Raw genomic sequence first — 12,703 nt, forward strand, 5'->3', positions numbered from 1 at the left:
AAGCTGGAGCGAAAAGTTCTGAACAAGAGGAGAGAGTACTGAAGAGGAGGAAAGGAGACGAAAATGAGCATAGAAAGAGAGGAACGGGGTTCGACACTACGCCCATGAGACTCTCAGCAGTCTTTATATTTTACTTCCAGCAAAGAGATGTCAAGATTTTAACGCCAACCTGCTCCTTATATCATGGGATTGGGATGAGGGAATGGAAGGAGTTTGGAGGAATATGTGGAGGAGAAGGGGGAACAAGAGACGGGGAAGATTGCAAATGGAAAGATAGGATGAAGAACATATTATAGAAAAGGGAAGAAACATCAGGCACACTGGAATATAAATGATAAGGAGAACGAGACTATGATTTTTGAAAATAACGATTCACTTGTATTAATACTAGCAGGTAACCCGTGCTCCACAAGATCTAATTGAAATTTTGACAAACTGGGAAGTTGACCTTCTAAAATCTTGAGGAATATAGAATAGGCCTATAACCAAACCATCCTCGGTGAATAAGGAATATATATGCAAAATCTCAAGTCAATAAATCCAGTAGTTCAGACTTGTTGATGCGGCGTCATTCGTAAATTTTCTATCCCGTATAAGCCATCACTATATTGTAGATGATACAGATGATGTTGATGAAATTCTGAGCAAGAAGGGGAAAGAATGGATATGGAAAACTGGAAATAAGAAAATTATGACAACAGTCAGGTTAAGATGAGGAAGAAGAAGACCAATGAATAGTATAAAAGATTGTATAAGAAGAAGTGGTCACATCGCAATCAGGGGAAGTAGTGTGGGGAAATACATTCGAGAATGAGAAAGATGAGCAATGGTATGAAACATTAGAAGAATTAGGATGATAAGAAGTAAGAAAGGTAAAGATAATGAGAGCAAAAATATCAATACCAACAAGCGAATTGCTTGGGAATGAAATATAATTGGGAATATTGCTATAATTTGGGAAGCGAGGGGAAAGAAAAGAAAATGAGAGAAACATTAATGTGAAAGCAAATAATCAGTGAGAGAAGGGAATTTATAAATGATAGTACGTGATAAGAAGAGTGAAATGAGATGTCTGATGAATGGAAGTAGAAGTGAGGAAAGAGAAGGTTTGATGGAAACGAAGAAAACGGGCAAGAATAGAAAGTAAGGATCAGATGGTAGAGGATAAAATAATGAAGGACCAAAAGAAGGAAATAATATTAGAACAGGAGGTACCTATGACAAGACAGGTAAGTCTCCGCTCTGTAAACGTTTTTCAGAAGAAAAGCTGCAATCAACGCTAAGTGGCATATTGGGTAAGAGGCCATGTTATAAGGCTGAGAAGTAGCAGTGTAGTGCAGCACAGTAGCAGACCCTGAGCCCTGAGCCGCCTCTGAGTAAGTAGTATAAATTTTCATCAGAAAAGATCCGGACAGAGCTCTTGCATTAGGAAGTTTGCCGGTGTCAACGAGCCTGGCTCATCATTAATTTGCATTTTGCTCGTAAATCACATCGGAGAGAGAGCCGAGATTGTTCCGCGGGCCGCTTGTAATCCGCGCCGCCGCTTGCACCTGGGAAATCTCATATCCTCAACCCCCCCTTTACCCTGCACCACCACTCTCCAGGGCCTATTTCTTCCAGGAGATCCGAAATTAATCTGGCTGCCGGGGATCAGAGTCCTCAGATAACGTGGCTAAGTGGAAGATCGCAGCTCGCAGCCACTTCTAGCTGTTGCCTGCCGTCGTCTTATCATTATCTTATCTTGCCTGTCGAGATGGCAAGTTATGAACACAATCCTCATCCTCTCACCATTTCGGTGCTGCTGCTGCTGCTGATGGTGATGATATCTCGCAGTCGAGGTAAGGCTTGTTGTGAGCCAATATTATTTGTTACTTTATGATGGTATAGTAATTTGATAAAGTGCCTGAAGAGAGCTTGACTCAATTTACCCTGATATTATATTTGCTAATCCATCATGAACCAAGAATTGAAATGGGATTTGCTTCCAATTTCTTCTCTCATATTACTATCCTAGTGTATTTAAAAAAAATATTTTTCTTCAAGCTGATATTGTACATGTAGCCTACAATACAACTGACAACTATGATTATTCTTAGCATTCATGTAGGGAGTTTTTCCTTTTCTATGGTCTTAATCGTTATTTGGGGGTAAGATTGGTGATAATCAATTGATCAATTCTAGAATCTAATACTCATGTTGATGAATGATAATGAGCATTTTTTCAGGCAATACCGATCGTTTCACTATTATCTAATCAGTGAAGCTTGAACACAATTCCTCCATTATATCCTCAAGAGATAGTATTATGCAAATAGTTCCGACTGACAGACATTAAGATGAAAAAATGTCAGTTGCGAATAGAGTGGTTGATCAAGTATTCTGAGAGTCAACTGGAGGTTGCAATTCTCGATAAGCCGAGCTTTTAATGAACATAGCAAAGTTTGGATAGATTACTTGTTCAGGAAAAAACCTTCTATAAAAATATTATTAATGGTGGAGAACGAGTAGAACAACTTTCAAAGGAAAAGCCTGGCATTAAATAGAAAATTAAACTCCATCTCAGACGGACGGCGGGAGGATACTTGAAAAGCCGCTCCATATAAAAAGTCCGAGCCAAGTAATTACGAGATAAAACGCCCCCATCCACAAACCCTTACCCCATCCATCAATTCTGCTCTCTCTTCATCCACAGCTTCCTCATCCTCATCACCTCCCTCCTCCTCTCCGGCTTTCATCGTAAACTTTCAAAGTATTTTTAATTCAGTCGTCTGCTTCTATTCCTTCAACGCCAAAAGCTATTGAATGGCTGGCAGCTCTCCGAACTTATTTACTCTTCCATTCAAGATTCACATTGAATAAATATACAGCGCGCATTACCTTGTGTATTGGAGATGAAGAATTATCACAGCTCCGCATTGAAGCAACTAACACAGCAAAACTTCGGGATTGGTTTCATTACTTTCAAGCCATCACAACTTTTCCATTTCGGTGTATGCGGATTGCTTTTACAGGCCTCATTAAGAAGATGAACTGGCTCTTCAAATTAAGCATAAGGCGAAGATTCGATATGAGGCACTGCACGCACTGTGTGAGTAGAGAATTTTCCAGTGTAGGCTTGAATCCTACAATCTTGTAACTTAGTAAATTCAGTTGTTCATATTCTTCAACCAATACGAGTATTACTTTAAATATCTCTTTTGAGAGACCAGAAGCATTTCAGCAGATCTGAAGCAGCTCTTGGTCTTGAATTCATTGTGGAATAGATATTTAATGTATCTATTCTGTTTAGGGCTACTTGTAATATAATGATTATCAAATGGCATGACTTGAAAATGGCATGAATGTATGAAACATGTTGTGATAAAATAATTTTAAAAGGGTACTGAGATTTGTATTTCTATACTTGATTTTTTAAATATTAAAAATAATAGAAACCTGAAATTCTTGAATTTTGAGAATGCTAGGAAGCTTTTATGTAAAATTCACGACAGCCTTATTATGAGAAAATTATTTTTCGGTTCTGAATAACCAAAATCAATCATTTCACCTCAAATAGGGGTGAGCATGAAAACAAAATAATTTGCTAAATTATAGATATACCGTTTCCGAGTAATTGAGAATTTTTAACATTTTCATTGGGAACATAATCCTAGTTATTGGATACTAAGACTACCTCATTTTTCACACCATTAAAACTGTTATCGATCACTGTGTTTAGTAGCTGCATCACCATGAAAGTCTTAAATTTCACTGAGTATGATCTGGATTAATTATTTTACATTGTATTTTGAAATTCGGATGGGTACATGGCTTGGATTCAAACTACGATATAGAGGTTCAGATATAAAGATTGAAACTGCTTATAAATTTATCTATGAAATGTTTCGATCCATTAGAGCCATTTTTAAGTGTAAATAAAACTTTAGAAATGGCTGTGATGAGTCGAAAGTCCATTAATTGAAAATGAAAATGGTCCTTGATGAATCTTATTCACTTCAAGTGGTACTTGTATTTTGATCTGAATCTCTAAAAAGATTCCAATGAATTTAAATTGACCGCAATAAAAATAAGAATAAATTCCATTATCATTATCATTATTACCCCAATAAACAGGATGTCACAATGAATTCAATGATGAATTCGAATAATATTGTCAAGATCCATAATGAACTTCAACCAATGAAATCTCTAGTGGATGTCATTAGAAACAGCAGAGCAAACAGCTAATCAAGTCAGTCAACTATATTCATCAAGGAACACGATTGCCTCTGAACAATGCATTCTATTTGTACATCATTCGCATTGCAGTTCATGCAGATGATGATACAGACAATATTGAGTCGTGAGGATGTCATTTCGGAGGATAGCCGAGCCTAATGACTAGATATTGTTCCAATCCAAGTCATTAATAGTTAGCGCACGAATGATGCTTGTTGATCAGCAGTTGATTCAGGGAGTAGTAGCTCTGTTGATATACGTACTATCAACATCCCCATGTAGTTGGATGAAGTGATAATATTCAAAATCTTTCATGGGAGATTGTGGTTGAAAGTGTGCGGAAGCTTTTTTGGAGCCTTGTAGGATTTAAAGTTAACAATGTCAAGTGATATTCTCGTTATTATAGCCTCTCTGTCCTAAAATAAATTTAGTCCATATATTTGATGACCGAGCTACTATACAGGATGTTTCAGAAGTAGTGTGGAACATTTTGGGGTATTGTTCCTGGATGATAGGTGACTACAAATGTCGTATATTAAGTGTCCAGAACTCAGCGGTTATCCTTACAGCTGCCATTTTGTTTTTTTCACTTGAAAATTTTTATCTCAGGAACGAAATGATGTTTAATCTGAAATTTGGCATGAATATTTATGCTATAAATACTCAACTTTAAAAAATAAAATGAAAAATTTTCGATGTAGCCTAAATTTTCAAAATGGCGGCCATTTTAAATTTTTCATTACAAATTTCACGAAAACCTTTCAGTATACAGGACATTTACAAGAGACAGAAAAGTTAGCATATTATATCAAGATTTCAAGGATTTCTAATTTATAGAGTTTGGTCGGAGAATAACAATGAAATTAATTATTTTCGTATTGCATGCATGACCACTTTTCACAATTTAAACATCAATATTACATTTTTAATTCCAATTGTATTTAAGATGAAGCTTTGGAACTCGGTATGGCTCCATATGGCCATCCAGCTGATCTTAACAATGTTTTTCAGATGATCTTGTTTGTTCATGATCATGCATGCTGTACGAAAATAATTAATTTCTCTGTTATTCTCTGACCAATCTTTATAAATGAGGTATCATTGAAATTTTAATAAAATTTACTAACTTTTTTCCCTTGTGAATTTTCGGTAAACTGAACGGTTTTTGTGAAATTTGCAATGAAAAATTTTAAATGGCCGTCATTTTCAAAATTTACATCGAAAATTATTTATTTTATTTTTTAAAGTTGAGTATTTATAGCATAAATATTCATGCCAAATTTCAGATCAAAACATCATTTTGTTTTTGAGATAAAAATTCTGAAGTGAAAAAACAAAATGGCAGCTGTAAGGATAACCGCTGAGTTTTTGACTCTTGAAATACGACATGTGTAGACTCCTATCATCCAGGAACAACACCCTGAAATGTTCAACACTACTTCTGAAACACTCTGTATAATTCTGAACGTATGAAATTGAGTAAATTCAGTAACGTGTTTGTAAGCTTTTAAAGCAGTGATTTCAGTAGTACGGCTTTTCATAATACAAGATTTATAAGTATCACTTATTGAATAAATATAACGTTTTCTTGTGATAGATATGAAATAAAATGACTTCACATTGCCAAAACCATTAATTTATTGAAACAATATTCAAGTAGTTTGCTACACCAGAGTCAATCAATCTCCAGTGAAATGAAAGCTGAAGCATTAAGAAGCAGAGTATAGAAACAGTATGTGTGAAGCCCTACGTTTGACCATTAGCTGTTGACCAATGAAGCTCTACTGTCATTGGACGATTCTATACACGCTCAAGTATTTCAAATATGGTCATGAAAACCGTTTAACAATAACAAAAGAAGAAAAATTCAATAACTTACAAAACCAAATAGAGTATATGAGAAAGAATGGATATACAAATTTGAGAACCAGTAAACATGGAAAAGCTTTTTTTACTGCTTAAAGCTTACTAGAGATTGATGATAGTGTAACAACTGAGACTAAGATCTCAAATTATTTTAATGAATGAGATGTTTTGAAAATATAGAATTCATTCAATAAATAAAATGTATTTTAGTTTGGCTTTAACAGCCTACGATAGTACGGTGCAGCTTGAGCACACACAAAGTCAAAAATGTAACGGCCGTGTTGAAGTAATGTTCTAATAATACTGTCAATTGGTTATGACAGGATCTCTAAATTCCTTCCTAACAGCTTTAAGAAATAAATCAATTATTTTAGAGATTGGAACATATTCAATATTAGGATTTTTTGTATTTGAGAGTTGTGCATAAGTGCGATGGTTTAGTGAGAAGTATAGGCCTACGTGCCTTTTGCATTATTCGCGCTTCCCAATAACGATTTCATTGCTGCAATCATTGAAGCTCTGAAAACGAGTAGGATGGTTTCCCACATGCAACGTTTCTGAAACAATAATTATGAAAAATCAATATGATATGTCTCTCTTCCACATTATATCTGCAATTATTTTAAACTACATAGATCTGTCTTCATTCGAACTGAAAAATAATGAGATGAGCATGCGTCCCATCAATTATTCAGCGTTCTGCCTCCATGGTTGGTATTCAGAAGCAATTCACTCGCCTTTCACTCGTGTGTATCTTTATTATTGGAAAACTGACATTGTCGCCGATCGCCATTCATGTGATGACGATGCAGTTTGCATTTTGAATGGTGAACCATCAATAATAGAACTCATTATACATTAATGATGAGGCTCGTGCATAATATATAGTGGCTCATGGAAACTTGTGAATTGTTTGGTTTGTAAATCTAAAATGAGATGTATTCGCTGTGAAAATAAAATAAAGGAATGATGAAATCATTGACAGCATCGATATAAATCTACAATATTGTTTGAGGTTGGAGATGTAGCACTGCAAAAAGTGAAATTGTCTGGTATTTTGATAGGAGTTGTTATATTTATTATTGGTTCGCCTCATTGTCAGTGCTGGGGACTGGGGACGAAGTGTAAACAGCTGGGATGAGCGTTCGAGCCTCATCAGTTGTCAACCAGCAAACGGAATTACTTTTGAATTGCTTCAGCTGCTGTGTACAGTGTTTGGTAAACAGGGGACGATTGGACGACGTCCTCGTTCAACAATAACTTCCCACTAAAGTTTTCCCAGCGCCTGTCAAACTGTATGGATGAGAGAATTTACTGGCTTCAACTTTTCGAAAAAGATTTTTCTTTTCTCGTCTCGCATGTGGCTGCTCTCAAAGTTGATTCAGGGCTTCGGAGTGAAAAGACGTGAAAAAGTTTCTATGGCTGTCGCTGATACCAATTTGAAGTCCAGACGGAGGAGAAGAACTCTCGACTGTAATTCATGTTTCCGAAGGTATGATTGGGCTTTTCGCTTGGAGTTCCGGCGTCTCTGCGCGGTGTAATCGCAATTCGCGGCCAATTTGTCAACTTCGATTGAAAGAGACAAATGTGCCAAGTTCTCGGCGAATTTGTGTGCATGAATGGCGCGAATTATTGGATGTGTATCATGGATGTAGGGCTCGAAAGAATAAAGGTGATGAAGGATATATCTCGTAGAATTCAAATTGAATGAGTGGAAATAAGAATTCAAACACTTTCAACAAATTAACTCATTTTGTGCTACAGTATTGAGAAGGATGGCAGCAGTAACTATTTTATCCTTGCTCTATTGCCACTTCAATTGAATATTTCATCACTGAAATATTCAAATATTGCATTTTTACATTTATCCTCTCCGTGTATTCTGATTATTAATTGAATTTGTGAACTCTATGAACTATGTGATGGAGGGTCATAATCAAAATGTATAGGGAATATTTTTCCCATACAGATTACAGATTTAAAATCATATTTTTATATTGTGATAAGGATGAGATCGATATACTATGTAAAGCTTGAAAAAGACGTCCACTTTTGTAATAATTGTGTATTCAAGGGAATTTATATTCCATCAACACTCAACCGTGAACTCACAAGTGAGTTTGTTTGTTTTTAAAGCTTCCCAGAGACTCTTATTAGAGTATAGGAATTGTTGAAAAGCGAATGAGAGAATGGTTGTAGATTGGTTCTATTAAGTTGCATACAGTGCTATGCGGCAGGAACACGCGCATTTCACTTCTCATCAGCTGATATTATGCTTATTATATTTCTACTTGTAACAGAAACAGTGAGATAACGATTCTATAAGCACAGCATCACCTGATGAAAAATGAAATGCGCATATGTTTGTACTCACCTTTAGATAATTGATGGTTGAGTTCATTATTCACAACATCCTCAATCAGAGACTCAGAGAGGACAGAGGGACAGGTAGAAAAATCCTCAACTCGGACATTCGAAAATATGGATAAATTAATAACCATAGAGAAACATGACGTTGAATTTATAGCGGGCCTCCTCAAACAACATGATGTCTGTCATTTATTGAAACACGATTTATTCACTGTATATCATTGAAAATCCTTTGAACACTTTTTATTCACTGTATTCTCAGTGGAAATCCATTGAAACATTCTTTATTCACTGTATTTCCAGTGAACAATAATTATTGAAACACTTTATCATAATTTAAACATCTTATATTCAATGTATTTTCAGTGTATGTATATTCAATGTATTGTATATTCTTATTCTTAGTAAACATTTATTGAAACACTTTCTGGAGAGTTAGTGAAATCAATGTGGAATAACCGTTGATGTCTATTGTATGTTGCAGTGTTGGGCTTGAGCGGCTCAGGCCAGGGTCCGGTGTTTGTGCAGGAGCCCGACACCTGGGTGCACATCTCCAACAGGAGTGGGGCGCTACTGGCCTGCTCCGCGAGGGGGAACCCGCAGCCAGACATCCATTGGCTTGACAACAATGCCCGCCAAGTCTCCAGGATCCCTTCCTTGAGGTCAGTCAACCTTTGAAATAGAAATAGCTTTATTGACATGGAACACTTTCCAAAAACGCATGGTCAACGTCATATATGAAATTTCAAGCACACTAAATGAAGTTTTATTTTACTTAATAAATAATAAAATAAATACGTTTTGAAGAAAACAACACAATTCTACAATAGAAGCGTCAAAATGAGTCAACTGATTGAAGCACTCTCACATGAGATTATTAGTTTCAATGCGACTATTTATACTAGTTCGGCTGGGATGTTTGGGAATGGTCCAGTCAGAATTCGATGGAATTATATTCTCACTGTATCGGTCATTGTCTCGGATACTGATGTGTGGCAATCCGCCTACAATTTGATCGAAACTATTGATTGTGATATTAGTAATGGGGTAAAACCTATCTAAATGGGGCCATGGGACGGTCAAGGGAGAACAATGAAACTGCGAGACCATTTGGCAGGTGTATTTAGTAATGATTATGAAAATCATGTATGTGTTTATCTATTGAAACAGTACAATAGGATAAAGTTACACACAAATTGATTCTAGAACGTACAATTTTTTGCTGTTCTCATATTTCCTATTGGATTGAACATAACTTATGTGCGTGTTCGCCAAGTTCCGTTCAATAAGGTAGATTTCATAAGGACTGCAAAAATCAAACCTCCAAAAATCGATGTTTCAACTTCTTTTCCCTCTGATGTTGATGGATGATTATGCACTCATTTATATGATCCCAGTTTTGCACTTATATCCAATATTATCAAAGATTCCTCTCAGCACTTCTCAGTTATCATCAGAGATGAAATTTATTATATTATAATAACTGGTTCAAATATAATATAAATAACTAGTTATGTTATAATATTCATAAATTATAAAATGTATTGATAAGGGCTAGTTGTATTAGATTAAATCATTTTTTTCCTTCTGAATCATATCCATCCAATATTAATTATTTAAGTTGATATAATAATATAAAATGTATTCTATAAGACATAAGAATCGTACCATTCAATTACTTTTTCGAATGTAATATACTGAGAAAGAAAGTTGATTATTGCGATATCCTAATGGTGCGTACAGATTTACGCGCCGCGAACATGAGCAATTCACTTTCAATCAGCTGATGCCAAGCTTTTTATATCTGTATCTTACCGTTTCTGTAAAAATACAGATATAATCAGCTGATTAAAAGTGAATTGCTCATTTTCGCAGCACATATATTTGTACGCACCTTAACAAGTTAGTAATAACTAGACCTATAAAGTTATTCATAACTAAAAATATTTTTTTCTTTTTATTCATACATATTCTTTCTGACCCCCTTTTCCGTATCTATTCCATAGTTTCTGAACTATTCATAGTTATTGATACTATTGAATACTACCATGTTATTAACCTAAAAATTTTTTCGAGTTCACAATAAATTCATGCCAATGCGTTATATCATTTCGATTTCCTCTTATATCAATCTGATTCCCTCTAATATGAATTGCATTATGATACCACCCTGAATAAATTGGATTATATCACATAATCTTTTTTACGTAACCTATTAAACAAATTGAAAAACATTCCAATCAACAAATGGTAGTGCTAATTTATCAAGGACAGACAGTCCCTCACATAGGAGAAGAGTTATGAACGGAGTAATAAACATGTATTGGAGATGATGCTTTCGAATACCGCTATGATTCCATCGAATAAAAGTATTGAAGTGTTCTATATTCTAATAAAAAGTGGATCCCGTTTATTACGCTCCCATTTCCTGATAGCTGTGATATTTGAAAAGTTCAATAAAAAACAAGAATCAATAAAATAAAAACAAGAGAACTCATTTCTGAAAAGACAGGTGATAGACATTACTGTCAAAACACATTTTCTGCATGAGATGATTCCAATTGGAATGGGAGATGGTATTGCAAGGATGAAATCCCATCCTGTCATATGGAATCCATATACTGTGGCTCATTCGCATTTTGCATTATTTTAGAATTGAGATTACTTTTTCGTTTGTATCGAACATGACAAGAATAGTTCTCCGTTTGTCATTCGCCATACATGTAAATTTCAACTGCGAGTAGCCTTAAATACAGCTATTTGATTTGACAATACAATTTTATTATTTTAGAACTTGTGAAACTGTGATATTTTAATTCTACTTACATAGCTTTTTCCTCATATCAGCTATTTTTTCCATTGATTCATCAGATGAATACTGAAGTACACAAACTATTTTGGTGTCCATAGAAATTTCCATTTCATGGATTCAATCACATTGATTCATCCACACACTTGACGTTTTCTTCCGACTTCGAAGTAACAAATCTCCACTATCACTTATTTTCACATTTTAAAAGCTCTCCAAGAGATTAAAATCTCGAATCCTCTCTTTATTGCTGATCTTTTGTCATCCTTCTAATAAAGAAGTGCGTTTTTAATTTCAATAAGTCTTGCTCATTTAAGTAGTTTAGTCTTTCAACGTTTTTCTAGGGGTCCTATTATCGAACAGTTTCTCGTATTTTGCTGGAGTGATATTTCTTGATTTTTGTGAAACATTATCAATTGAACAACGGCTCATTGCAATTCCAGCATTCCATAATATGAATCTCTATGCAATCATCTGTTAATCACAAGTTTCAAACTCTGCTGAGTCTATTATCATCAAAGGAAATGAACCATGCGAGTGATAATTTATTCGTTTATCTGTCCAAAAACAGCTAGCTGTTGTGGTCCATCGTGTATAGCCTGTATACTACTCATTTCGATTATAATTGAATGCACCCTGATCAGTGAAGCACAGTGTGTTCATGCTGAGTGTGCTCAGCACTATATTGATTCAAGCAAACAATCCATATAAACATTGAAATGTTGTTGGACAATTCGAATAATAACGTTTTGGGATTGGTGGCGGAAAGGAAGTGGATTGATGCATATGAGAGAGAAGGAAGGGCAGTAGAAGAACACAAATGATGTGGATAGGAATATGAGAGGAAGATATAGATTCAGGGATTGTAAGAAAAAGCGAGAGAACGAAATAGGAGGAGGATCATGAGTGCGGAAAAGGGAGGGGAATTGTGAGAAAGAGGATGACAGGAAATATTGAGGAGGGTGAGAGAGGAGAAGATAGTATTATATTGATGAGGGAGATGTAAAATGGAGAGTAAGAAGAATAGCGGATGAAAGAGGAAGAGGATTCGAATGAGAAAAGATGGAACAATTGAGGAGCTCGAAGTACTCGACGGGGATAAGAGTATGAACTGGTGAAAGATTTTTAAAAAAGGGATGAGGAAAATGAAGCTTTATGAGGATGTTAAAGATTTTCAGAAAGGTGATGAGGAAAATGGAGCTCTATAAGGATGTTCCGAGAAACGATATTTGGAAGATATTACAGATAATAGGTGAAGAGTATGAGGACTATAACTAATTGCAAAAAGAATCTCTCGATATTTTCTTATGGTAATCTTTACCAGAAAAAAGATTCAAAGGGTTATTTCGATTAACAAACTTCTAGAAACTGGAGAACTAAAATAAAACAGCAGTGAAATATGGAATAAGATGATGGAAAATATTGACTGCTGATGGAAAT

At 35.2% G+C, this 12,703-nt stretch overlaps 1 protein-coding gene across 1 annotated transcript in view; it reads left to right on the forward strand.

Moving 5' to 3' along the window:
* The window catches only part of LOC111054122 (Down syndrome cell adhesion molecule-like protein Dscam2), a 204,423-nt gene that overhangs the window by 74,712 nt on the left and 117,008 nt on the right, over positions 1–12,703 (forward strand). Inside the window, exon 3 of the mRNA XM_039420188.1 lies at positions 8,939–9,116. Within this exon, the coding sequence (XP_039276122.1) occupies positions 8,939–9,116 (178 nt within the window). The remainder of the gene's footprint in view (positions 1–8,938; positions 9,117–12,703) is intronic.

This window comes from Nilaparvata lugens, chromosome 2, assembly GCF_014356525.2.
Source record: "Nilaparvata lugens isolate BPH chromosome 2, ASM1435652v1, whole genome shotgun sequence".
In the NCBI taxonomy this organism is placed as follows: Eukaryota; Metazoa; Arthropoda; class Insecta; order Hemiptera; family Delphacidae; genus Nilaparvata; species Nilaparvata lugens.